This window comes from Molothrus aeneus, chromosome 31 (genome assembly GCF_037042795.1).
Source record: "Molothrus aeneus isolate 106 chromosome 31, BPBGC_Maene_1.0, whole genome shotgun sequence".
Classification (NCBI taxonomy): domain Eukaryota; kingdom Metazoa; phylum Chordata; class Aves; order Passeriformes; family Icteridae; genus Molothrus; species Molothrus aeneus.
In genome coordinates, this window is record NC_089676.1 from 1,836,129 (window position 1) to 1,859,175 (window position 23,047).

The window sequence follows — 23,047 nt, forward strand, 5'->3', positions numbered from 1 at the left end:
CACGGAGAGCGACGGACAGAGCGACGGACAGAGCAGAGCCACGCGGAGAGCCGGCCCGGCAAAGCGACGGCAGGAGCGGCTCCCGAAGCCCGAAAAAACCCTAAAAAGCGCTAAAAAAAATCCTACAAAATTTCTTCGGAAAAGCCATAAAATCTTACAAAATCCCACAGAATTCCATATAAAATATTTCAAAAATCCCCCCCAAAAAATTCCTGTCCTGGAGCTCCCTCACGGGGACAGGGAGAGCCCGCCCGACAAAGTGACGGCAGGAGCGGCTCCCGAAGCCCGAAAAAACCCTAAAAAGCGCTAAAAAATCCTACAAAATTTATTCAGAAAATCTTACAAAATCCCACAGAATTCCATATAAAATATTTCAAAAATCCCCCCCAAAAAATTCCTGTCCTGGAGCTCCCTCACGGGGACAGGGAGAGCCCGCCCGACAAAGTGACGGCAGGAGCGGCTCCCGAAGCCCGAAAAAACCCTAAAAAGCGCTAAAAAATCCTACAAAATTTATTCAGAAAATCTTACAAAATCCCACAGAATTCCATATAAAATATTTTAAAAATCCCCCAAAAAAAAATTCCTGTCCTGGAGCTCCATCGGGGGACAGGGACAGGGACAGGGACAGGGAGAGCCCGCCCGACAAAGCAACGGCAGGAGCGGCTCCCGAAGCCCGAAAAGACCTTAAAAAGCTTCAAAATTCCTATAAAATCGTTCAAAATCCTACAAAATCCCACAGAATTCCTCCCAACATTCCATAAAATCTTCAAAAATCCCCAAAAATTCCTGTCCTGGAGCTCCCTCACGGGGACAGGGAGAGCCCGCCCGACAAAGCGACGGCAGGAGCGGCTCCCGAAGCCCGAAAAAACCTTAAAAAGCGCTAAAAAAATCCTACAAAATTTCTTCGGAAAAGCCATAAAATCTTACAAAATCCCACAAAATTTCCCATAAATTCCACAAAATCCCTCAAAATCCCCAAAATTTCCTGTCCTGGAGCTCCCTCGCGGGGCCGCCACAGGGACGGGGACAGAAAGAGCTGGTCTGACAAAGTGACGGCTCCCGAAGCCAAAAAAACCCTAAAAAGCTTCAAATTCCTACAAAATATCTTCCGAAAAGCCATAAAAGCTTACAAAACCCCACAGAATTTCACACAAATTCTATAAAATCTTCAAAATCTCACAAAATTCCTGTCCCGGAGCTCCCTCTCGGGGCCACCGCGGCGACAGCGACAGCGAGAGCCCGCCCGACAGAGTGACGGCAGGAGCGGCTCCCGAAGCCGAAAAAAACCCCAAAAAAGCTTCAAAATTCCTATAAAATCGTTCAAAATCCCACAGAATTCCTCCCAGAATTCCATCAAATCTTTCAAAACCCCACAAAATTCCTTTCCTGGAGCTCCCTCGCGGGGCCGCCTCGGCGACGGGGACGGCGAGAGCCGCCCGGACAAAGCGACGGCAGGAGCGGCTCCCGAAGCCGAAAAAAACCCCAAAAAAGCTTCAAAACCCCACAAAATGCCCCCAAAATCCTCTCCTCGCACCCCCGCTCGGCTCTCCCCTGGTTTTGTTGCTTTATTTTGGGGTTTGACCCCTTTTTTTACGCCCCCCCCATTCCCAGTTCCCAGTTCCCAGTTCCCATTCCCAGTCCCCATTCCCAGTTCCCATTCCCAGTTCCCATTCCCAGTCCCCACTCCCAGTTCCCAGTTCCCATTCCCAGTCCCCATTCCCAGTTCCCAGTTCCCATTCCCATTCCCCATTCCCAGTTCCCAGTCCCCATTCCCAGTTCCCATTCCCAGTTCTCCCAGTCCCCCGTCTCAGCCCCCCCACGGTGTCATTGTCACCCTCTGTCCCCGCCCGGCCCCAAAAGCGGCCCCGCCCCCGCTTTTGGGATTTTTTTGGGGTTTTTTTTTGGGCGGCCGGTTCAGAACGGAGCCAAAGGAAAACGAACCCAAAACCAGGAAAAAAAAGAAAAAAAAAAAAGGAAAAAGAAAAAAACGGAAATGGAATAAAATTGAGAGAATTGAGATGGGAGTGGCGTGACAGGGGACAGAAGGGACAGGGGAAGGGACAGGGGATGGGGACAGAAATGGCGAAAGGGATGGGGACAAGGATGGGGACAGAGGAGGGGACAGAGGGGACAGGGACAGAGGGGACAGGAGGGGACAAACCGAGCAAGACGCTCCAAGCCAAGGATGCCCGGAGGTGACATTCGTGTCCCCAAGCCGCCCCTCTCAGCGGCCGGAGGTGGCTTCTGTCCCCTCCCCCGGGGGACACGGGGCTGAGGGGACACGGGGGTGGGGCGGGGAACAGGGGACGTGTCCCTGTCCCTGTCCCCTGCTGTCCTTATTCCCGGTCCCTTCGTGTCCCTGTCCCCATCCCTGTCCCTGTCCCCTCCTCTCCCCATCCCTGCCCTGAGACCCGCCCCGTGTGGGGCGGAGCCATCGAGGGCGTGGTCACAGCCCGGGCGTGGCGCGCGATGATGACGTACATGGCCCCGCCCCTCTGCGAGGCCCGTAACGGTCGCCAGGGGGCGCGCGCGGCCGTTGCCGGGCAACGCAACATGGCGGGGCAGGTGGGGGGGGCGGGAAATGGGGAAAAAAGGGGAAAAAAAGGGGAAAAAAGGGAAAAAAGGGGAAAAAATGGGGGAAACGAGGCGGGAAAAGGGGGAGGAAAGGGAGGGAAAGGGGAAAAGGGGGGGACAGGAGGTCCAGGGGTGGCGGCGGGGGGGGTCCCGGCTCTGAGCGGCCCCTCCCCCTCCCCAGTACGAGGACGCCTTCAGCCCCCCCCGGCTGCAGAGCTGGACCGTGCCCCGCCCCCCCCCGAAGGTACCCCCCGAGCTCGGCCTTGACCCCCCCCGACCCCCCTGATCGGGACCCCCAGACCCCCCCCAGATGTGGCCTGGACCCTTGGGCCCCTCCTCAACTCCAGCCCAGCCCCCCCCGGAGCCCTCTGAGACCCCCAAACCCCCTCCAAGGACCCCCCAGGACACCCCCAAACCCCCTCCAAGGACCCCCCCAAACCCCATCCCCAGGACCCCCAAACCTCATCCCAAGACCCCCAGACTCCTCCCGGGGTCACCAGGCCCCTCCGGCCCAGGTCTGGTCCCCCCAAACCCCTTCCCAGGACCCCCAAACCCCTCCCGGGACCACCAGGACCCCCCCCAACCCAGTGCTGATCTGCCCCAAAACCTCATCCCAGGACCCCCAAACCTCACCCCAATACCCCCAAATCCCTTCCCAGGACCCCCAAACCCCTCCCAGGACCCCCAAACCCCTCCCAGCCCCCCCATGGGGGTTGGGGGTTGGGGTTGCTGACCCCCCCCAACCCAACCCCCCCCCAGCTGCCCACCCCTCGCCCCCCCACCCCGTTCATCGCCGACGATCGGGGGCACCTCCTGCCGCACGTGCCGCGATCCAAGGTGAGCCCGGGGCACTTTTGGGGTCACCCCTCGATCCTGGGGCAGTTTTGGGGTCTCCCCCCGCTCCCGGGACAGTTTTGAGGTCCCCTCCCATCCCGGGGCAGGTTTGGGGTCACCCCCCGCTTCTGGGGCAGTTTTGGGGTGCCCTTCCCGCATCCGGGGCAGTTTTAGGGTCCCCCCTTTGCTCCCGGAGCCTCGGGGCAGTTTTGGGGGACACCGGGGCAGTTTTGGGGTCACCTCCTGGTCCTGGGGCAGGTTTGGGGTCCTCTCCCATCCCGGGGGGACACCAGAGCAGTTTTGGGGTCCCTCCTCGCTCCCGGCGCAGTTTTGGGGCCTCCCCCCTGTCCCGGGGCAGTTTTGGGGTCCCCCCTCGCTCCCGGGGCAGTTTTGGGGTCCCCCCTCGCTCCCGGGGCAGTTTCAGCGTTTCCCCGCCCCGGTCTCGGGGGGGCCCCGGTGCCACCCCCGCCGTGCCCCGCCCCCCCCGCAGGTGTCGCCCTGGGGCACCTTCCTGGGCACGTGGGCGATGCCAGCGCGGATCCCCCCGGCCCGGCTGGACCGCAGCGCCCGCTCGCCCGGGGCCGCCCGGCGGCTGGAACGGGAACAGCCCCCGGCCCTGCGGAGAGCGTGCAACGGCATCAGGACACGCGTCACCGGCAAGGTGACACCCTGGGGACACAGCTGGGGACACAGCTGGGACATGGGGACACAGCTGGGGACACAGCTGGGACATGGGGACACACACAGGGACAGCCCCCAGCCCTGCGGAGAGCGTGCAACGGCATCAGGACACGCGTCACCGGCAAGGTGACACGCTGGGGACATAGCTGGGGACACAGCTGGGACATGGGGACACAGCTGGGGACATGGGGACACAGCTGGGGACACAGCTGGGACATGGGGACACACCTGGGGACACACACAGGGACAGCCCCCGGCCCTGCGGAGAGCGTGCAACGGCATCAGGACACGCGTCACCGGCAAGGTGACACCCTGGGGACACAGCTGGGGACACAGCTGGGACATGGGGACACAGCTGGGGACATGGGGACACAGCTGGGGACATGGGGACACACACAGGGACAGCCCCCGGCCCTGCGGAGAGTGTGCAACGGCATCAGGACACGGGTGACCGGCAAGGTGACACCCTGGGGACACAGCTGGGGACACAGCTGGGACATGGGGACACAGCTGGGGACACAGCTGGGACATGGGGACACACACAGGGACAGCCCCCAGCCCTGCGGAGAGCGTGCAACGGCATCAGGACACGCGTCACCGGCAAGGTGACACGCTGGGGACATAGCTGGGGACACAGCTGGGACATGGGGACACAGCTGGGGACATGGGGACACAGCTGGGGACACAGCTGGGACATGGGGACACACCTGGGGACACACACAGGGACAGCCCCCGGCCCTGCAGAGCGTGCAACGGCATCAGGACACGCGTCACCGGCAAGGTGACACCCTGGGGACACACCTGGGGACATGGGGACACACCTGGGGACACAGCTGGGGACACAGCTGGGACATGGGGACACAGCTGGGGACACACCTGGGGATATGGGGACACACCTGGGACATGGGGACACATTTTTGGGGCTGTTCCCACAAGGAGAGAGCTCCCAGTCCCTCCCAGTCTCTCCCATTCCCTCCCAGTCTCTCCCAGTCCCTCCCATTCCCTCCCAGTCCCTCCCAGTCCCTCCCAGTTCCCCCAGTCCCTCCCAGTCCCTCCCCCCTTTTCAGGGGTCCCCACCCCATTTCCCCTCCCTGGGGACCCCCCTGACCCCCCCCGTCCCTCCCTCCCACAGCTGCAGGAACCCTGGGACACGGAACCTTCTGGAAAGGACCAGGGGGGTCCCAGCGGGGGCTCCCCCCACCCTGAGCCCCCAAAACCTGGGGACAACGCTGAGGGGGGACCCTGTCCCCAAAATGTCCCTGGAGAGGGGCCCTGTCCCCTAAATCCCCCTGGGGAGGGACCCCCCTGTCCCCTCAGTCCCTATTTGGGGGGTCCCTGTCCCCAAAATCCCCCTGGGGAGGGACCCCCCTGTCCCCTAAATCCCTATGGCTGGGGACCCTGTCCCCAAAATCCCTCCTGAGCCCCTGGAGGTGGCTCTGCTGTCATTGTCCCCTCCCCTGGGGACAATCCCCGTCCCCAAATGCCACCTTTCCCCCTCCTTTTTGGGGTCTGGACCCCCCCAAAAAAGGGGAAATAAAGGCTGGGAAATGCAGGAAATCCTTGGAATGAACCCAAATCTGTTTGGGGTTTAGGGTTTGGCCTTGCTCCTTCCTCCTCCTCCTCTTCCTCCTCCCTGGTCCCAGGGGAGGATTCTTAATTAGGAAATTAATTGGGGATGGGATCAAACCACCCACACCTCACTCCTGCCACCCCAAAAAATCCTGGATTTTCCCCCAAAAAATCCTGGATTTTACTCAAAACAATCCTGGTTTTCCCCCCAAAAAAATCCTGGATTTTCCCCCAAAAAATCCTGGATTTTCCCCCAAAAAATCCTGGATTTTCCTCAAAAAAATCCTGGATTTCCCCCCAGAAATCCTGGATTTTCCCAGCAGGATCCCTCCCCAGCACAAAGCTGGGGCAGGAACTCGGGATGGGGTGGGGACCCCTTTGCAAAGGTTAAAAATCCCCTAAACCCGACCCCAAACCCCTTTGCAATGTTAAAAATCCCCAAAATCCGACCCCAAACCCCCTTTGCAAGGGTTAAAAATCCCCTAAATCCCTTTGCAAAGGTTAAAAATCCCCAAAATCCGACCCCAAACCCCCTTTGCAAAGGTTAAAAATCCCCTAAACCCCTTTGCAAAGGTTAAAAATCCCATAAATCCGACCCCAAAACCCCTTTACAAAGGTTAAAAATCCCATAAATCCGACCCCAAACCCCCTTTACAAAGGTTAAAAATCCCCTAAATCCAACCCCAAACTCCCCAGGCTCATCCCTGCTCCTCCAGAACTGCCAATTTTGGGGTTTTTCCCACGTTTTTCCTACACTGGGCTCCTCTGGGGAGCAGCAATTCCCCAAATCCCGGGTGAGGGACAGGGAGGGACACGGGGCTGGAGGATCAGAGCTGCTTTATTTTATTCCCCAGGGGACAGGTGACAACGCCTGGGTGACAATGCCTGGGTGACAACACCTGGGTGACAACGCCTGGGTGACAACGCCGGGGGTGACAAACCCCTCCCCACCACCAAACCAGGACGTTCCCACTGGCAGGAGGCTCCAAAATTGGGGTTTTTCCCCCCAAAATGGGCTGAATCATGGGATTCCCACAGGGTTGAGGTCCCAGGGGGGTGGCAGGGGGGTGGCACCAAGATGTCACCTGTCACCCAACCCGTGTAGGGCGGTGCCTCCCCACCGGGAAGAAGCTCCAAAATTGGGATTTTCCCCCCCAAAATGGGCTGAATCATGGAATTCCCATGGGATCCAGGACCGTGAGGGGTGGCAGGGGGGTGGCACCGAGATGTCACCTGTCACCCACCCCTGTAGGGCGCTGCCTCAATGGAGCTCCTTGTGCTGCCGCCTTCCCACCCCCCCGGTGCCAATCCCACTCGTGGGGACACAGATCCCGCATTGTCCCGGCCTCGGGGACACGTGGGGACACCACGGGGACACCACGGGGACACCACGGGGACAGCGCTGCGGGCGGGGGGGGGGGGTGGGGCAGCTCTGCTCATCCCGGGATTTCGGGCAGGGGGAGGGGAGGGGAGGGGAGGGAGGGGAGGGGAGGGGAGGGGAGGGCGGTGCCGCCTGCCCGGGATTCCCGGGATTCCCGGGATTCGGGGCCGCCCCGGGGCTCTCACAGCGCCGCCAGCGCGGCCGAGGACAGCACGGTCAGCGCCAGCACCAGCAGCCCCGACTGCGTCACCTGCGGCAGCTTCAGCCCCTTGCCGAGGTCCCAGGCCTGCCGGGACACGGGGGGACAGCGGTGTCACATTGTCCCCGCGACGGGGGGACCTTCCCTCAGTGTCCCCTGTTCCCACTGCCTTCCCTGCTCCCCGTTCCCAGCTCCTTTTTCACATTTTCTCTCCCCCTTTTTGCCATTTCTTCTCCCCTTCCCCGTCCCTTCTCCCCTTTTTCCCATTCCCTCTCCCCTTTTTCCCATCCCCTCTCCCCATTCCCAGCCCCTTTTTTCCCTTTATCTCTCCCCTTCCCCATCCCCTCTCCTCTTTTCCATCCCCTATCCCCTTTTTCCCATCCCCTCTTCCCCTTTTTCCCATCCCCTCTTCCCCTTTTTCCCATCCCCTCTTCCCTTTTCCCATCCCTTCTCCCCTTTCCCATCCCTTCTCCCCATTCCCAGCCCTTTTCCCATTTTCTCTCTCCTTCCCCATCCCCTCTCCTCTTTTCCATCCCCTCTCCCCCTTTTTCCCATTTTCTCTCCCCTTTCCCATCCTTTCTCCCAATTCCTGTCCCCATTCCCAGCCCCTTTTTCCCATCTTCTCTCCCCTTTCCCATCCCTTCTCCCCATTCCCAGCCCTTTTTTCCCATTTTCTCTCCCCTTCTCCCCCTTCCCTGTCCCCTTTCTCCTTTCCCATCCCTTTTCCCAATTCCTCTTCCCTTTCCCATCCCCTTTTTCCTGCCTTTTTTCCCATTCCCTCTCCCCTTTCTCATCCCCCTTTTCCCATCCCCTCTCCCTCTTTTTCCCAATTCCTCTCCCCCTTTCCATCCCCTTTTTCCCATCCCCTCTCCCCTTTCCCACTTTTCTCCCAGTTTTCCCACTCCCTTTTATCCCAGTTCCTGCTCCCTTCCCATTCCCCCTTTCCAGCTCTTCTCCCCTCATTCCATCCCCTCTCCATACTCCCATTCCCATTATTCCCATTATTCCCCTTCCCCATTTCCCATTCCCACCCCTCTCCCAAATTCCCATTTATTCCCATCATTCCCACTCTTCCCATTCCCATTATTCCCATTTCCATCCCCTCTCCCAAATTCCCATTTATTCCCATCATTCCCATTATTTTCATTCCCACCCCTCTCCCCATCCCCATTATCCCCATTCCCATTATTCCCATCATTCCCACTTTCCCCATTCCCATCGTTCCCACTATTCCCAACATTCCCATAATGTGGAAAACCCTGAGCCCCCCAAACCCCAGAGGCCGCTCTGGGGTCGATCCCTCCCTGGGAATTCCAGGGATCCAGAATTCCCAAAATCCCCAAACCCCAGCCCTGGAGCACTCCCAGCCCTCCCTGGGAATTCCAGGGATCCAGAATTCCCAAAATCCCCAAACCCCCACATTCCCAGTTCCACACTGGGAGCACTGGGATGGGCTCCCATAAAGCCCCTCCAGCCATTCCCAAAATTCCTCCCCAATCCCAGGGACCCGGCTGGGGGGGACACCCCGGTGCCACCCCATTGTCACCTGCTGTCCCCAAAAGGACATTCCAGGTGCACAATTCCCAGTTCCACACTGGGATCATCCCATAAAACCTCTCCCAAAATTTTTGTGCAATTCCCAAAATTCCTCCCAGATCTCAGGGACCCGGCTGGGGGGGACAATGCAGTGCCACCCCCATTGTCACCTGCTGTCCCCTAAAGGATTCTGGGGACATTCCAGATGCACAATTCCCAGTTCCACACTGGGATCATCCCATAAAACTCCTCCCAAAATTTTGTGCAATTCCCAAAATTCCTCCCCAATCCCAGGGACCCGGGTGGGGGGGACAATGCAGTGCCACCCCCATTGTCACCTGCTGTCCCCTAAAGGGCTCTCAGGGACATTCCAGGACATTCCAGGACATTCCAGGTGCAGAGTTCCCAATTCCACACTGGAATTGGCTCCCATAAAACCCCTCCCAACATTTTTGTGCTATTCCCAAAATTCCTCCCCGATCCCAGGGACCCGGGTGGGGGGGACAATGCAGTGCCATCCCCACTGTCACCTGCTGTCCCCTAAAGGGCTCTCAGGGACATTCCAGATGCACAATTCCCAGTTCCACACTGGGATCATCCCATAAAACTCCTCCCAAAATTTTGTGCAATTCCCAAAATTCCTCCCCAATCCCAGGGACCCGGGTGGGGGGGACAATGCAGTGCCACCCCACTGTCACCTGCTGTCCCCTAAAGGACAGTGCAGGTGCCCGGGGCCCTCACCAGGTGGCGGACGCCGTTCCAGGTGTGGTAGCACAGGGGCAGGGCCAGCAGGAACTTGGCCGAGCAGACGAGGGCGGGGCCCAGGCTCAGCGCCCGCACCTGAGCCAGGTAATGGGGAAAGTGCTCAGGGAGCAGCAGGGCGGCCACCGAGAACAGGGACACACCTGGGGGGGACAGCGGGGACACACGTGTCAGGGACAGGGACACACCTGGGGACAGCAGGGACACACCTGGAGAACAGGGACACACCTGGGGACAGCAGGGATACACCTGGGATAGGGACAGGGACACACCTGGGGGGGACAGCAGGGACACACGTGTCAGGGACAGGGACACACCTGGGGACAGCAGGGACACACCTGGGGGGGACAGCAGGGACACACGTGTCAGGGACAGGGACACACCTGGGGACAGCAGGGACACACCTGGAGAACAGGGACACACCTGGGGACAGCAGGGACACACCTGGGGGGGACAGCAGGGACACACGTGTCAGGGACAGGGACACACCTGTGGACAGCAGGGACACACCTGGGATGGGGACAGGGATACACCTGGGATTGGGACAGGGACACACCTGGGGACAAGGATACACCTGGAATGGGGACAAGGATCCACCTGGGATGGGGACAGGGATACACCTGGGGACAGGGACAGGGATACGCCTGGGACAGGGATAAACCTGTCAGGGACACACCTGGGGACAGCAGGGATACACCTGGAATGGGGACAAGGACACACCTGGGGACAAGGATCCACCTGGGGACACCAGGAATACACCCGGGATGGGGACAGGGATAAACCTGGAATGGGGACAGGGATCCACCTGGGGACATCAAGGACACACCTGGGGACAAGGATCCACCTGGGGACACCAGGAATACACCCGGGATGGGGACACCAGGGATAGACCCGGGATGGGGACAAGGATCCACCTGGGGACATCAGGGATCCACCTGGAATGAGGACAGGGATCCACCTGGGGACAGCAGGGACACACCTGGGATGGGGACAGGGACACACCTGGGGACATCAAGGATACAACCTGGGATGGGGACACCAGGGACACACCCGGGATGGGGACAAGGATACACCTGGGATGGGGACAGGGATAGACCCGGGATGGGGACAGGGATAAACCTGGAATGGGGACAAGGATCCACCTGGGGACATCAAGGATACACCTGGAATGGGGACAAGGATCCACCTGGGGACATCAGGGATCCACCTGGGATGGGGACAGGGATAGACCCGGGATGGGGACAGGGATAAACCTGGAATGGGGACAAGGATCCACCTGGGGACATCAAGGATACACCTGGAATGGGGACAAGGATCCACCTGGGGACAGGGACAGGGACACACCTGGGACAGGGATAAACCTGTCAGGGACACACCTGGGGACAGCAGGGATACACCTGGAATGGGGACAGGGATCCACCTGGGGACATCAGGGATCCACCTGGGATGGGGACAGGGATAGACCCGGGATGGGGACAGGGATAAACCTGGAATGGGGACAGGGATCCACCTGGGGACACCAGGGACACACCCGGGATGGGGACAGGGACACACCCGGGATGGGGACAGGGATCCACCTGGGGACACCAGGGACACAGCCGGGATGGGGACAGGGTCCCCAGGTGCCACCCACCGAGGCTGAGGGCGACGCCGGTGCCGCGGTGGCTGATGGACATGGCCATGGGCAGCGACCACCTGCAACGGGAACGGGGCTGCCTCAGCCCAAACCCACAGCAACGGGGCCTGGGGGGAATTTGGGGGGGATTTGGGGCATTTTGGGGTGCCCTGGGGTGAATTTTGGGGATTCCAGGGGGTCCTGGGGTGGATTTGGAGTGACCTGAGGTGAATTTGGGGGGAATTTTGGGGATTCTGGGGGGTCCTGGGATGAATTTGGGGCATTTTGGGGTGCCCTGGGATGAATTTGGGGCATTTTGGGGTGCCCTGGTGTGAATCTGGGAGATTTAGAGGGGTCTTGGAGTGAATTTGGGGTGGCCTGAGGTGAATTTGGGGTGAATTTGGGAGATTCCGGGAGGTCCTGCGGTGATTTTGGGGGATTTAGAGGGGTCCTGGAGTGAATTTGGGGCATTTTGGGGGTCCTGGAGTGAATTTGGGGTGGCCTGAGGTGAATTTCGGGGCAATTTTGGGGATTCTGGGGGGTCTTGGGGTGAATTTGGGGCATTTTGGGGTGCCCTGGGGTGAATTTTGGGATTCCAGGGGATCCTGGAGTGAATTTGGGGTGGCCTGAGGTGAATTTGGGGGCAATTTTGGGGATTCTGGGGGGTCCTGGGTTGAATTTAGGGGGTCCTGGGGTGAACTTGGGGTGGATTTGCAGTTCCTGGGCTGATTTAGGGGTTTCCAGGGTGCTTTTGGGGTTCCCTGGCTGGTTTTGGGGTGATTTTGGGGTTCCCTATCTGTTTTAGGGTGCTTTGGGGGCAGTTTGGGGGTTCCCTGCCTGGTTTTGGGGTGGTTTGGGGGTTCCTTGGCTGTTTTAGGGCAGTTGTGAGGTTCCCTGGCTGGTTTTTTTTGGGTTATTTGGGGTGGTTTGGGGGTAATTTCAGGGTTCCTTGTTTGATTTAGGGGTGTTTTGGGGCAGTTTTGGGGTCCCCAGCTGGGTTTGGGGGCAGTTTTGGGGTCCCCAGCTGGGTTTGGGGCAGTTTTGGGGTCCCCAGCTGGATTTGGGGCAGTTTTGGGGTCCCCAGCTGGGTTTGGGGGCAGTTTTGGGGTCCCCAGCTGGGTTTGGGGGCAGTTTTGGGGTGTCCCTCACTTGTAGATGCTGACGTGGGGGGACAGGGGCCGCCCCGAGCGCTCGTTCCTCTCCCAGAACCTCCTCATCTCCTCCCGGGCCGTGGTGGCCATGGGGACAGCCCTGGGGACAGGGACAGGGGCTGAGCCCGACCCCAAAAACACCCTAAACCCATCCCAAAAAAAAACCCTAAACCCCAAAAATAAACCACCCTAAACCCATCCCAAAACAACCCCTAAACCCATCCCAAAAGAAACCCTAAACCCACCCTAAACTCCCCCAAAAATACCCCTAAATCTACCCCAAAATAACCCCTAAACCCATCCCAAAAAAAAACCCTAAACCCCCCCAAAAATACCCCTAAATCCACCCTGAACCCCCCCAAAAAAAACCCTAAATCTACCCCAAAAACACCCCTAAACCCACCCCAAAAAAACCCTAAATCCACCCCAGTCCCTCCCAGTCCCTCCCAGTCTCTCACTGGTGCAGGGTGGGGCCGGGCCCCAGCCGGGCCAGGAGGCAGCGCCGCCCCAAACCCCTGGAAAAGAGAGAAAAATGGGGAAAAAATGGAGAAAAAAAATGAGAAAACTGAGGGGAAAACAATGGGGGGGAAATGGGAATAAAAGGGAAAAATACTTAAAAACTTGGGGGGGGAAAAAGGGAATAAATGGGAACAACGGGAAATGGGACTGGGAATGTTCAGGATGCCCTGGAAAAGAGCGGGAAATAGGGGAAAATGGGGAAAACTGGGGGGAAAAAGGAGAAAAAATGGGGAAAAAATGGGACACAGAGGGTGACACGGGGGTGACACTGAGGGGACACGTAGGGGACACTGAGGGGACACGGAGGGGACACGGAGGGGACACGGAGGGGACACGGAGGGGAGCCGGGACGGTCCTGCCGCAGTTCGGGGCTGGCCCGGCCCCGCGGCTCCCGGGCCGGAACCGAGAAATCGCCTCAGGCCGGGCCCGCCCCCGCCCCCGGTGTCCCCTCGGTGTCCCCTCGGTGTCCCCAATGTCCCCCAGTGTCCCCCGGCCTGTCCCGGGCCCTCGGAGTCACCTCAGAGCCAGCGCCGCCATCTTGGAACCGCCGCGCCGGAAGTGGCCGTGACGCAGTTCCGGTTCCGGGAATGGGAGGGGATCGACAACCGATATCGGTTATTGGTATCGGTATTGATATCGGCATTGATATCTGTACTGGGATCGAGAACTGGTATCGGTTATTGGTATCGGTCAGTGGGATCGATAACCGATATCGGTTATTGGTATCGGTTATTGGTATCGGTCACTGGTATCGGTCAGTGGGATCGATAACCGATATCGGTTATTGGTATCGGTCAGTGGGATCGATAACCGATATCGGTTATTGGTATCGGTTATTGGTATCGGTCACTGGTATCGGTCAGTGGCATCGATAACCAATATCGGTTATTGGTATCGGTCAGTGGGATCGATAACCGATATCGGTTATTGGTATCGGTCAGTGGGATCGATAACTGATATCGGTTATTGGTATCGGTTATTGGTATCGGTCACTGGTATCGGTCAGTGGCATCGATAACCAATATCGGTTATTGGTATCGGTATTGAAACCGGCATTGATATCGGTCATTGATACTGGTATTGATATTCGTAATGATATTGATATTGATATTGGTACTGGGATCGATAACAGATATCGGTTATTGGTATCGGTATTGATATCGGTCACTGGTATCGATAACAGATATCGGTTATTGGTATCGGTATTGATATCGGCATTGATATCGGTCATTGATACTGGTATTGATATTCGTAATGATATTGATATCAGTACTGGGATCGATAACTGATATCGGTTATTGGTATCGGTCACTGATATTGGTCATTGATACTGGTATTGATATTCGTAATGATATTGATATTGATATCAGTCAGTGGGATCGATAACCGATATCGGTTATTGATATCGGTATCAATACCAATCACTGGGATCGATAACTGATATCGGTATTGATATCGGTCACCGATATCAGTCAGTGGGATGGATAACTGATACCGGTCATTGATATCAGTATTGATATTGGTCATTGATATCGGTCACTGGGATCGATACCTGATATCAGATCCGTTATTGATCCCTGGGATTGATACCTGATCTCGGTCCCGTTATTGATCCCCGTTATCGATTTCCGTTATCAATCCCTTTATTGATCCCCGTTATCAATCCCTTTATGGATCCCCATTATCGATCTCCGTTATCAATCCCTTTATGGATCCCCGTTACCGATCCCCGTTATCAATCCCTTTATGGATCCCCGTTATCGATCCCCGTTATCAATCCCTTTATTGATCCCCGTTATCGATCCCCGTTATCACCCCCCGGGCAATTCCCTCTTTGCAGTTTTTCCCCTAAAATCCCCCAAACCCCCCAAAATCCCCTAAAACCCCCTCGCCTTGCCCCACTACGAGCACCGTGTCCCCCCCATGTCCCCCAGTGTCCCCCCGGCCCTCTCAGTGTCCCCTCTATGCCCCCCCATGTCCCCTCCATGTCCCTCCATGTCCCCTCAGTGTCCCCCCCATGCCACACCCGTGTCCCCCCCATGTCCCCCGAGTGTCCCCTCCATATCCCCCCTCATGTCCCCCCTGCTGTCCCCCCCCATGTCCCCTCCACATTCCCCCCCATGTCCCCTCCCATGTCCCCCCCGTCCCCTCTCTGTACCCCCAATTCCCCCGTGTCCCCCCACCTTTGTCCCTGCTGTCCCCTCCGTGTCCCCTCCCCATCCCCCTGTGTCCCCCCGTATCCCCCTCGTCCCCCCATGTGTCCCCCGTGTCCCCCCGTGTCCCCATGTCCCCCCTGTCCCCCCCATGTCACCCCCATTTCCCCCCTCTGTCCCCTCTCTATCCCCTCCCTGTCCCCCCCATGTCCCCTCTGTGCCCCCCCTCTGTCCCCCTCTGTCCCCCCTTGTCCCCTCATGTCCTTCCATGTCCCCTCCCTGTCTCCCCATATCCCCCCCATGTCCCCACTGTCCCCTGGTGTCCCCCCGTGTCCCCCCGTGTCCCCTCCATGTCCCCCTGTCCCCCCACTTCTGTCCCCTCCATGTCCCCTCATGTCCCCCCCATGTCACCCCGTGTCCCCACCATGTCCCCCCCATGTCACCCCCTCTGTCCCCCCCTCAGTCCCCTCTCTATCCCCTCCCATGTCCCTTCATGTCCCCTCCATACCCCCCCCATGTCCCCCCATGTCCCCCGCTGTCCCCTCGGGCCACATTCCTGCTCCCCCGCCCCCGCGGCGCGCGGGAATGCGGCCGCACAAAGGCCACCAGTGTCCCCGTCCCCCGAGCCACCCTCGGTGTCCCTCGGTGTCCCTCAATGTCGCCTTTGAGCGGGGTCCCCGCGGCCCGGCCCCCCCGCGCCCATTGGCCGGCATTTGGGGACAGGGCCACCCTAAAACCGCGTCCCCGCCGCTGTCCCCTCCGTGTCACCGCCACCATGTCCCCGAGGGCCACCCGACGCCTCCTCCTCGTGGCCGGGCTCGTGGCGGCGCTGGGTGAGCTTGGGGACAAGGGACAGTCCCCAAAAAGGGGGTGGCGGGCAGGGGGGGACAGGAGAGGTTTGGGGGTGGCCCTGGGGATGGGGGACACGCGGGGCTTGGGGACTGTCCCCGTGGTTTGGGGATTGTCACCATGGTTTGGGGACTGTCACCGAGCTTTGGGGATTGTCACCGTGGTTTGGGGATTGTCACCGAGCCTTGGGAATTGTCACCGTGGCTTGGGGACTGTCCCCGCGGCTGGCAGGGGACAGCGGGGGTGGCACTAACCTGGGGACCGTGGCGGGTGGCAGCCAGGAGGGTCCCGGTCGTTGTCACCTTCTTGGGGACAGGGGCGGGTGTGGCTGCAAGGACAGTCCCAGAGCTGTCACCAACCTGGGGACAGGTGCGAGTGGCGGCCAGGACAGTCCTGGTCACTGTCACCAACCTGGGGACAGGTGGGAGTGGCGGCCAGGACAGTCCTGGTCACTGTCACCAACCTGGGGACAGGTGCGAGTGGCGGCCAGGACAGTCCTGGTCATTGTCACCAACCTGGGGACAGGTGCGAGTGGCGGCCAGGAGGGTCCCGGTCGTTGTCACCTCCTTGGGGACAGGTGCGAGAGTGCCACACCCGGTCCCGATGGTGTCACCGAGCTGTGGCACTTGTAGTGGCGGAGGGGGGGTGGCTGTCAGGACAATCCCGGCCATTGTCACCTCCCTGGGGACAGCTGGGGGAGTGCCACACCCAGCCCCGCCCGTGCCACCGGGCACCGGCACATTGTCCCCTCCGTGCCACCCCTGGGGACAGCAGTGCCACCGCTCCGCTGTCCCCTCCGTGCCACCCATGGGGACAGCAGTGCCACCACTCTGCTGTCCCCTCCGTGCCACCCATGGGGACAGCAGTGCCACCACTCCGCTGTCCCCTCTGTGCCACCCCTGGGGACAGCAGTGCCACCGCTCCGCTGTCCCCTCCGTGCCACCCCTGGGGACAGCAGTGCCACCGCTCCGCTGTCCCCTCTGAGCCACCCCTGGGGACAGCAGTGCCACCGCTCCGCTGTCCCCTCCGTGCCACCCCTGGGGACAGCAGTGCCACCGCTCCGCTGTCCCCTCTGAGCCACCCCTGGGGACAGCAGTGCCATCGCTCCGCTGTCCCCTCCGTGCCACCCCTGGGGACAGCAGTGCCACCGCTCCGCTGTCCCCTCTGAGCCACCCCTGGGGACAGCAGTGCCATCGCTCCGCTGTCCCCTCTGTGCCACCCCTGGGGACAGCAGCGCCACCGCTCCGCTGTCCCCTCCGTGCCACCCCTGGGGACAGCAGTGCCACCGCTCCGCTGTCCCCTCTGAGCCACCCCTGGGGACAGCAGTGCCACCGCTCCGCTGTCCCCTCCGTGCCATCCATGGGGACAGCAGCGCCACCGCTCCGCTGTCTCCCCGCAGCCCCCGCGCTCCCTTTGGTGGCAGCTCGGGGACCCCTCCGGGCTGTGGCGGTGGCAGCTCGGGGACACCGCCCCGCGCGGGGGGCGGGGCTGACGGCTCTCGGTGTCCCCGTGTCCCCAGGGCTGTCGCCGGTGTCCCCAATCCACGTGTACACGCAGCGCGAGGTCTATGGCACCGTGGGCTCCAGTGTCACCCTGTCCTGCAGCTTCTGGTCCAGCGAGTGGATCTCGGAGGACATTTCCATCACCTGGCACTTCCAGGCCGAGGGCTCCCGCGACAGCATCTCCGTCAGTGTCCCCAGTGTCCCCGCGGCGTCCCCAACCCGTCCCCGTTGTCCCCAACCCGTCCCCGTTGTCCCCACGGTGTCCCCATCCCGACCCTGCCACGCCCCGGTGTCCCCTCGTCACAACAGAGCCTTCCCTGAGGGTGACACGGTGTCTTCTTGCTCCATGGTGGCACTGGGGTGTCCTCAATGTGTCCCCAGTGTCCCTCCAGCCCATCCCTGTTGTCCCTGTGGTGTCCCCACAGTGTCCTCAAGGTGTCCCCAGTGCCCACTGGGTCTCAGCACCAGCCCCACAGGACAGACCTTCCCTTGAGGTGACACCGTGTCCCCTCACACCGTGGTGTCCCCACAGTGTCCCCACAGTGTCCCAGCCCCGTCCCTGCAGGTGACACCGTGTCCCCTCACACTGTGGTGGCACTGCAATGTCCCCACTGTGTCCCTGTGTCCCAGCCCTGTCCCTGTAGGTGACACTGTGTCCCCTCACACCATGGTGGCACTGAAATGTCCCCACAGTGTCCCCACAGTGTCCCCATGTCCCAGCCCCATCCCTGCAGGTGACACCGTGGTGTCCCCTCCATGGTGGCACTGGGATGTCCCCATAGTGTGCCCTCAGTGTCCCCGTGTCCCAGCAGCCCCGTTCCTGCAGGTGGCACTTGGATGTCCCCATAGTGTCCCCACAGTGTCCCCGCAGTGTCCCAGCCCCGTCCCTGCAGGTGACACCGTGTCCCCTCACACCGAGGTGTCCCCGCAGTGTCCCCGCGCCCCAGCCCCGCCCCTTGCTGTCACCCCGGGTGACCTCGGTGTCGCGTCACTGTCGCAGATCTTCCACTACGCCAAGGGCCAGCCCTACATCGACGACGTGGGGACCTTCAAGGAGCGCATGGAGTGGGCGGGGAACCCGCGGCGCCGCGACGGCTCCATCGTCATCCACGGCCTGGAGCCCAGCGACAACGGCACCTTCACGTGCGACGTCAAGAACCCGCCCGACATCGTGGGCAAGTCCTCGCAGGTCACGCTCTACGTGCTGGAGAAAGGTGCGCGACACGGCTGTCACCTCCCTGGGGGCGGGGACACGGGTGGTGGCACCGCCCTGATCCCCTCTGGTGGTGGGGACACGGCGCTGGTGTCACCTGCACTGCTGGCGGTGACACTGAGCTGGTGGCACCTCCCTCATCCCCGTTGGTGGCGGGGACACGGCGCTACTGTCACCTCAGTGCCCACCCACTATTGGCGGTGACACCCGGCTGCTGTCACCTCCCTGATTCGCGTTGGTGGTGGGGACACGGCGCTGCTGTCACCTGCACTGCTGGCGGTGACACCGGGCTGGTGGCACCTCCCTCATTCCCACTGCTGGCGGTGACACCGGGCCAATGTCACCTCCCTGTCCCCTGCTGGTGGCGGTGACACCGGGCCGGTATCACCTGCACTGCTGGCGGTGACACCGGGCCAATGTCACCTCCCTGCTCCTCCACTGCTGGCGGTGACACCGGGCTGGTGGCACCTCCCTGATCCCTGTTGGTGGCGGTGACACCGGGCTGCTGTCACCTCAATGCCCACCCCGCTGCTGGCAGTGACACGGGGCTGGTGTCACCTGCCTGATCCTCTGCAGGTGGAGGTGACACGGTGCCACTGTCCCCTCCCTGCTGCTGGAGGGGTGACACGGTGTCGCTGTCCCCGCAGTGCCCCCATTGCCGGGGGGTGACACGGTGTCGCTGTCCCCGCAGTGCCGCTGTCCCCGCAGTGCCCCCATTGCCGGGGGGTGACACGGTGTCGCTGTCCCCGCAGTGTCCCCATTGCCGGGGGGGTGACACGGTGTCGCTGTCCCCGCAGTGCCACCCCGTTACGGTGTCGTGCTGGGCTCCGTGATCGGCGGGGCGCTGCTCTTGGTGGCCGCGCTGGTGGCCCTGGGCTACGGCAGCCGCTACTGCTGGCGGCGGCGCCAGGCGGCTCTGCAGAGGCGGCTGAGGTGAGCCGGGACCCCTCCCCAAAACGGGACCGTCCCCCAAACAGGGACCGTCCCCAAACAGGGACCCCTCCCCAAACAGGGACCGTCCCCAAACAGGGACCCCTCCCCAAACAGGGACCCCTTCTTCAAACCGGGACCCCTCCCCAAAATGGGACCCTCCCCCAAACGGGACCACCGGGGGCACCAATTCCACCTCCCGAGCCGCGACCCCACCCCAAAGAGGGACCCCTCCCCAAACCGGGACCCCTTCCTAAGCCGGGACCCTCCCCAAACGGAGACCCCTCCCCAAACGGAGACCCCTGCCCAAACTGCGACCCCCCCCACCCAACCGGGACCACCGGGGCTGAAATTTCCACCGTCCCGAGCCGCGACCCCTCCCCAAACCGGACCCTCCCCAAACCGGGACCACCGGGGCACCAATTGCTCCTTCCCGGGCTGCGACCCCTCCCCAAACCGGGACCCTCCCCAACCCGGAGGCTGCAATTTCCGTCACCGCTCCCCCAAACCGGCGGTACCGGGGGCCGCAGTTCCGCCCTTCCCTAAACCCCTCCCCAAACCGGCACCACCGGGGCTGCGATTTCCGTGACCCCCTCCCCAAACCGGCACCACCGAGCGCTGCAATTCCTCCGTCCGGAGCCGCGACCCCTCCCCACACGGGGGGCTGCGCTCTCGCCGTCCCGAGCCGCTCTTTTCCCCTTTCCCTCAAACCGGGACCACCGGGGCTGCGATTTCCGCGCCCCCTCCCCACACCGGCGGTCCCGGGGCTGCACTCCCACCATCCCGAGCCGCTCTTTCCCCCACACCGGCGGTCCCGGGGCTCAGTCCCACCATCCCGAGCCTCTTTTTTTCCCCTTTTTTCCCCTTTTTTCCCCTTTTCCCCCCATCCGCAGCGCCATGGAGAAGGGGAAGCTGCAGCGCTCGGGCAAGGACGGCTCCAAGCGCAGCCGGCAGGTGAGCGCCGAGCGGGGCGGGGGGCACGGCGGGCTGTCCCCCCTGTCCCCTCGGTCCCCAGGCTCGCCGGGGGCTGCGGGTGAAGCCCCCCTGTCCCCGCAGGCCCCCGTGCTCTACGCCATGCTGGACCACGGCCGCAGCGCCAAGAAAGCCAAGGGAGGCGCGGGCGACTCGCGCAAGGATAGGAAATAGCGGTTAGCGGGCAGGGAGGGACCCCCGGGGGCGGCCGGGGCCGCGGGGGACGCCCGGCCCCCCAAAGTCATCATGACCATCGAGATGGAGCTGCGGGGGGAGCCCCAGGCCGCGGCCCCGCCCGCCGCCCGCTCCCCGAGCCGGGGCAGCCTCAAGAACGCCCTGCTGAGCATCATCAAACCCAACTCGGGGGGCTCCTGAGGGACCCCCCCGGCCCCGGCCGCGGCCCCTCCGGGCTGGGGGACCCGGCGAGGAGCGGGGTGTGGTCCTCGCTTCGGGTCCCTCGCCTTGGGGACAGCGCTGGGGACAAGCGCGGGTCCCCCCCCGCCACCCCCGGCGCCCCCTCGGTCGCTCCCTGCCCAGCCCCGGGTGGGATTTGTCCCCCGGAACGCGAACCCGGCGGGGTTGGGGTCGGTGCCCCCGCCGCGTGTCCCCTCCCCGAGCTCGGGGGGGGTTTCTCCGTGCCCCCAATTTCGCTCCTTTTCTGGCCGTTTTCTCGTCTCTGCCCGCGACCGACCCCAAATGACGTCGCGGGGTGGCCCCGGCCCCTTTGTCCCCTTTGTCCCCTTTGTCCCCTTTGTCCCCCCATTAACCCCCGCGCTCCGTAACCCCCGGGACCCCCCCCCCAAACCGGCCGGAGCCCCGTGGGAGGGGGCGAGGCTGCGGCCGGGCTGGGGGAGCCGCCCGTGCCCCCCCCCCGCCCCCGGACGCGTTTTGTACCCCCCTGTCCCTGTCCCCTCCCTGTCCCCGTGGTGCCATTAATAAAACTGACATCTCCGGGAGCCCCGTGTCCCCCCGGCTGTCACTGTCACTGTCACTGTCCCCGCACCACGGGGACGCCGCTGCCACCCTCAGCGGGGAGGTGACACTAGGAGGGGGTGACAGTGGTGGCACCCCAGAGTCCTCGAGTGGCTGTCCCCGATGCCACCACCTCAGAGCCACCTCCCTGCCACCCGCCCTTCATTAAAACTCGCTGTAATTAACACAGAGGCCAAGGCTCGGGGCGGGGGGGGGGTGGGCTGGGGTCCCTTTCGAGGCCATTGTCCCCTCGGGGGCGGGGGGGACAGTGACAGGGACAGGGACAGGGACAGGGACAGGCCATTGTCACCTCCTCACGGAGGGAGGGAAGGGGGGAAAAGACCCCAAGACCCCGGCCCTGGGGGGGCATTCAGGGCCCGGAGCAGGGCGGGGATGGGGCGGGAGTGGCCCCGGTGCCCCGCCCGCCGTGCCCGGTGCCGTTGTCCTTTCCCGTATAAGTCAGCGCTGCCCGACCCCGCCGTGTCCCCTGGGCCCTGCCCCCGGGGCCGCCGCCGCTGTTTTTCTTTCCAAGGAGTTATTTCTGCACCGGATCGCGGCATTGCCGGGCCCTGGGAACCTCCCCGAGCCGCCCTCCCCAAAAAAACCCGGCTGTGGAACCCCCAAAAACCCGGCTGTGGAACCCCCAAAAACGCGGCTGTGGAACCCCCAAAAACCCGGCTGCGAACCCCCCAAAATTGGGTTACAAACCTTCCCCCCCCCCCCGAAATCCGCCTGCAACACCCCCCGCAAAAAACCCGGCTGCAAACGTTCAAAACCCGCCTGTGGAGCCCTCAAAATCCGGCTGTGAATCCCCCCAAAATCGGGCTGAGAAGCCCCACAAAACCCGGCTGTGAACCCTCCCAAAATTCGGCTGCTAATCGCCCCGAAATCCTCCTATGAACCCCCCAAAACGCAGCTGCGAACCCCCCTGAAATCCTCCCGTGAACCCCCAAACCCGGCTGCACACCCACCCCAAAATTCGGCTGGGAACCCTCCCAAAATCCTTCAGCAATTCCCCCCAAAACGTGGCTCTGAAACGCCCCCAAATCCTCCCGTGAACCCCCCCAAAATCCGCCTGCAAACCCCCCCAAAATTCGGCGTCAATCCCCCCAAAATTCGGCTGCGAACCCCCCCAAATCCTCCCGTGAACCCCCCCAAAATCCGCCTGCAAACCCCCCCAAAATTCGGCGTCAATCCCCCCAAATCCTCCCGTGAACCCCCCAAATCCCGCTGCAAACTCCCCCAAAATTGGGCTTTGAAACCCCCCCCCCCAAACCCTCCCAGTGGGGACCCCTCCCCAAATTCCCCCGAAGCCCCAGCGCAGCCTCCTCTTCCTCACTCTTTATTCTCTGCACGGGCCAAAAGCCCCTCGGGGTGGGGGGACAGTGACAGTGACAGGAGGGTGGGGAGGGGGCGGTGACAATGACAGAAATGTGGGGAGGGGGCGGTGGCAGTGACAGGAGGGTGGGGAACCCCGATTTCCTGGGCTGGGGGCTGCAGTGGGACCCGTCCCCCCCGGCCCCAGGGGACACCGGGCGTGTCCCTCGTTTGGGGACACCGGGCGTGTGTCCCCCCCCTCCTTTCCGCGTGTCCCCAACGCCACCACGGCACAGGAAAATGAGGAATTCCCATGGA

The 23,047-nt window shown here is 61.8% G+C and overlaps 3 protein-coding genes across 3 annotated transcripts; 2 read left to right on the forward strand and 1 right to left on the reverse strand.

The window, feature by feature from the left end:
* The first annotated feature begins 2,469 nt into the window (after window positions 1–2,469).
* On the forward strand, window positions 2,470–5,577 carry CFAP126 (cilia and flagella associated protein 126). Its single transcript, XM_066567963.1, has 5 exons — window positions 2,470–2,565; window positions 2,756–2,818; window positions 3,334–3,411; window positions 3,899–4,069; window positions 5,222–5,577. Exons 1-5 carry the CDS (start codon window positions 2,470–2,472, stop codon window positions 5,507–5,509), a joined length of 696 nt encoding a protein of 231 aa, XP_066424060.1. The 3' UTR covers window positions 5,510–5,577.
* Window positions 5,578–7,133: 1,556 nt separating this feature from the next.
* Window positions 7,134–13,412, reverse strand: SDHC (succinate dehydrogenase complex subunit C). The gene is made up of 6 exons (XM_066568303.1): window positions 13,339–13,412; window positions 12,761–12,817; window positions 12,301–12,402; window positions 11,170–11,231; window positions 9,516–9,679; window positions 7,134–7,325 (listed from the first exon to the last, which is right to left on the reverse strand). The coding sequence occupies exons 1-6, from the start codon at window positions 13,356–13,358 to the stop codon at window positions 7,221–7,223; spliced, it is 510 nt and encodes a 169-aa protein (XP_066424400.1). The 5' UTR covers window positions 13,359–13,412; the 3' UTR covers window positions 7,134–7,220.
* Window positions 13,413–15,522: 2,110 nt separating this feature from the next.
* MPZ (myelin protein zero) lies at window positions 15,523–21,604 on the forward strand. Its single transcript, XM_066568302.1, has 6 exons — window positions 15,523–15,807; window positions 17,343–17,509; window positions 18,326–18,539; window positions 19,336–19,471; window positions 20,362–20,422; window positions 20,525–21,604. Exons 1-6 carry the CDS (start codon window positions 15,630–15,632, stop codon window positions 20,612–20,614), a joined length of 846 nt encoding a protein of 281 aa, XP_066424399.1. The 5' UTR covers window positions 15,523–15,629; the 3' UTR covers window positions 20,615–21,604.
* Window positions 21,605–23,047: the final 1,443 nt, after the last annotated feature.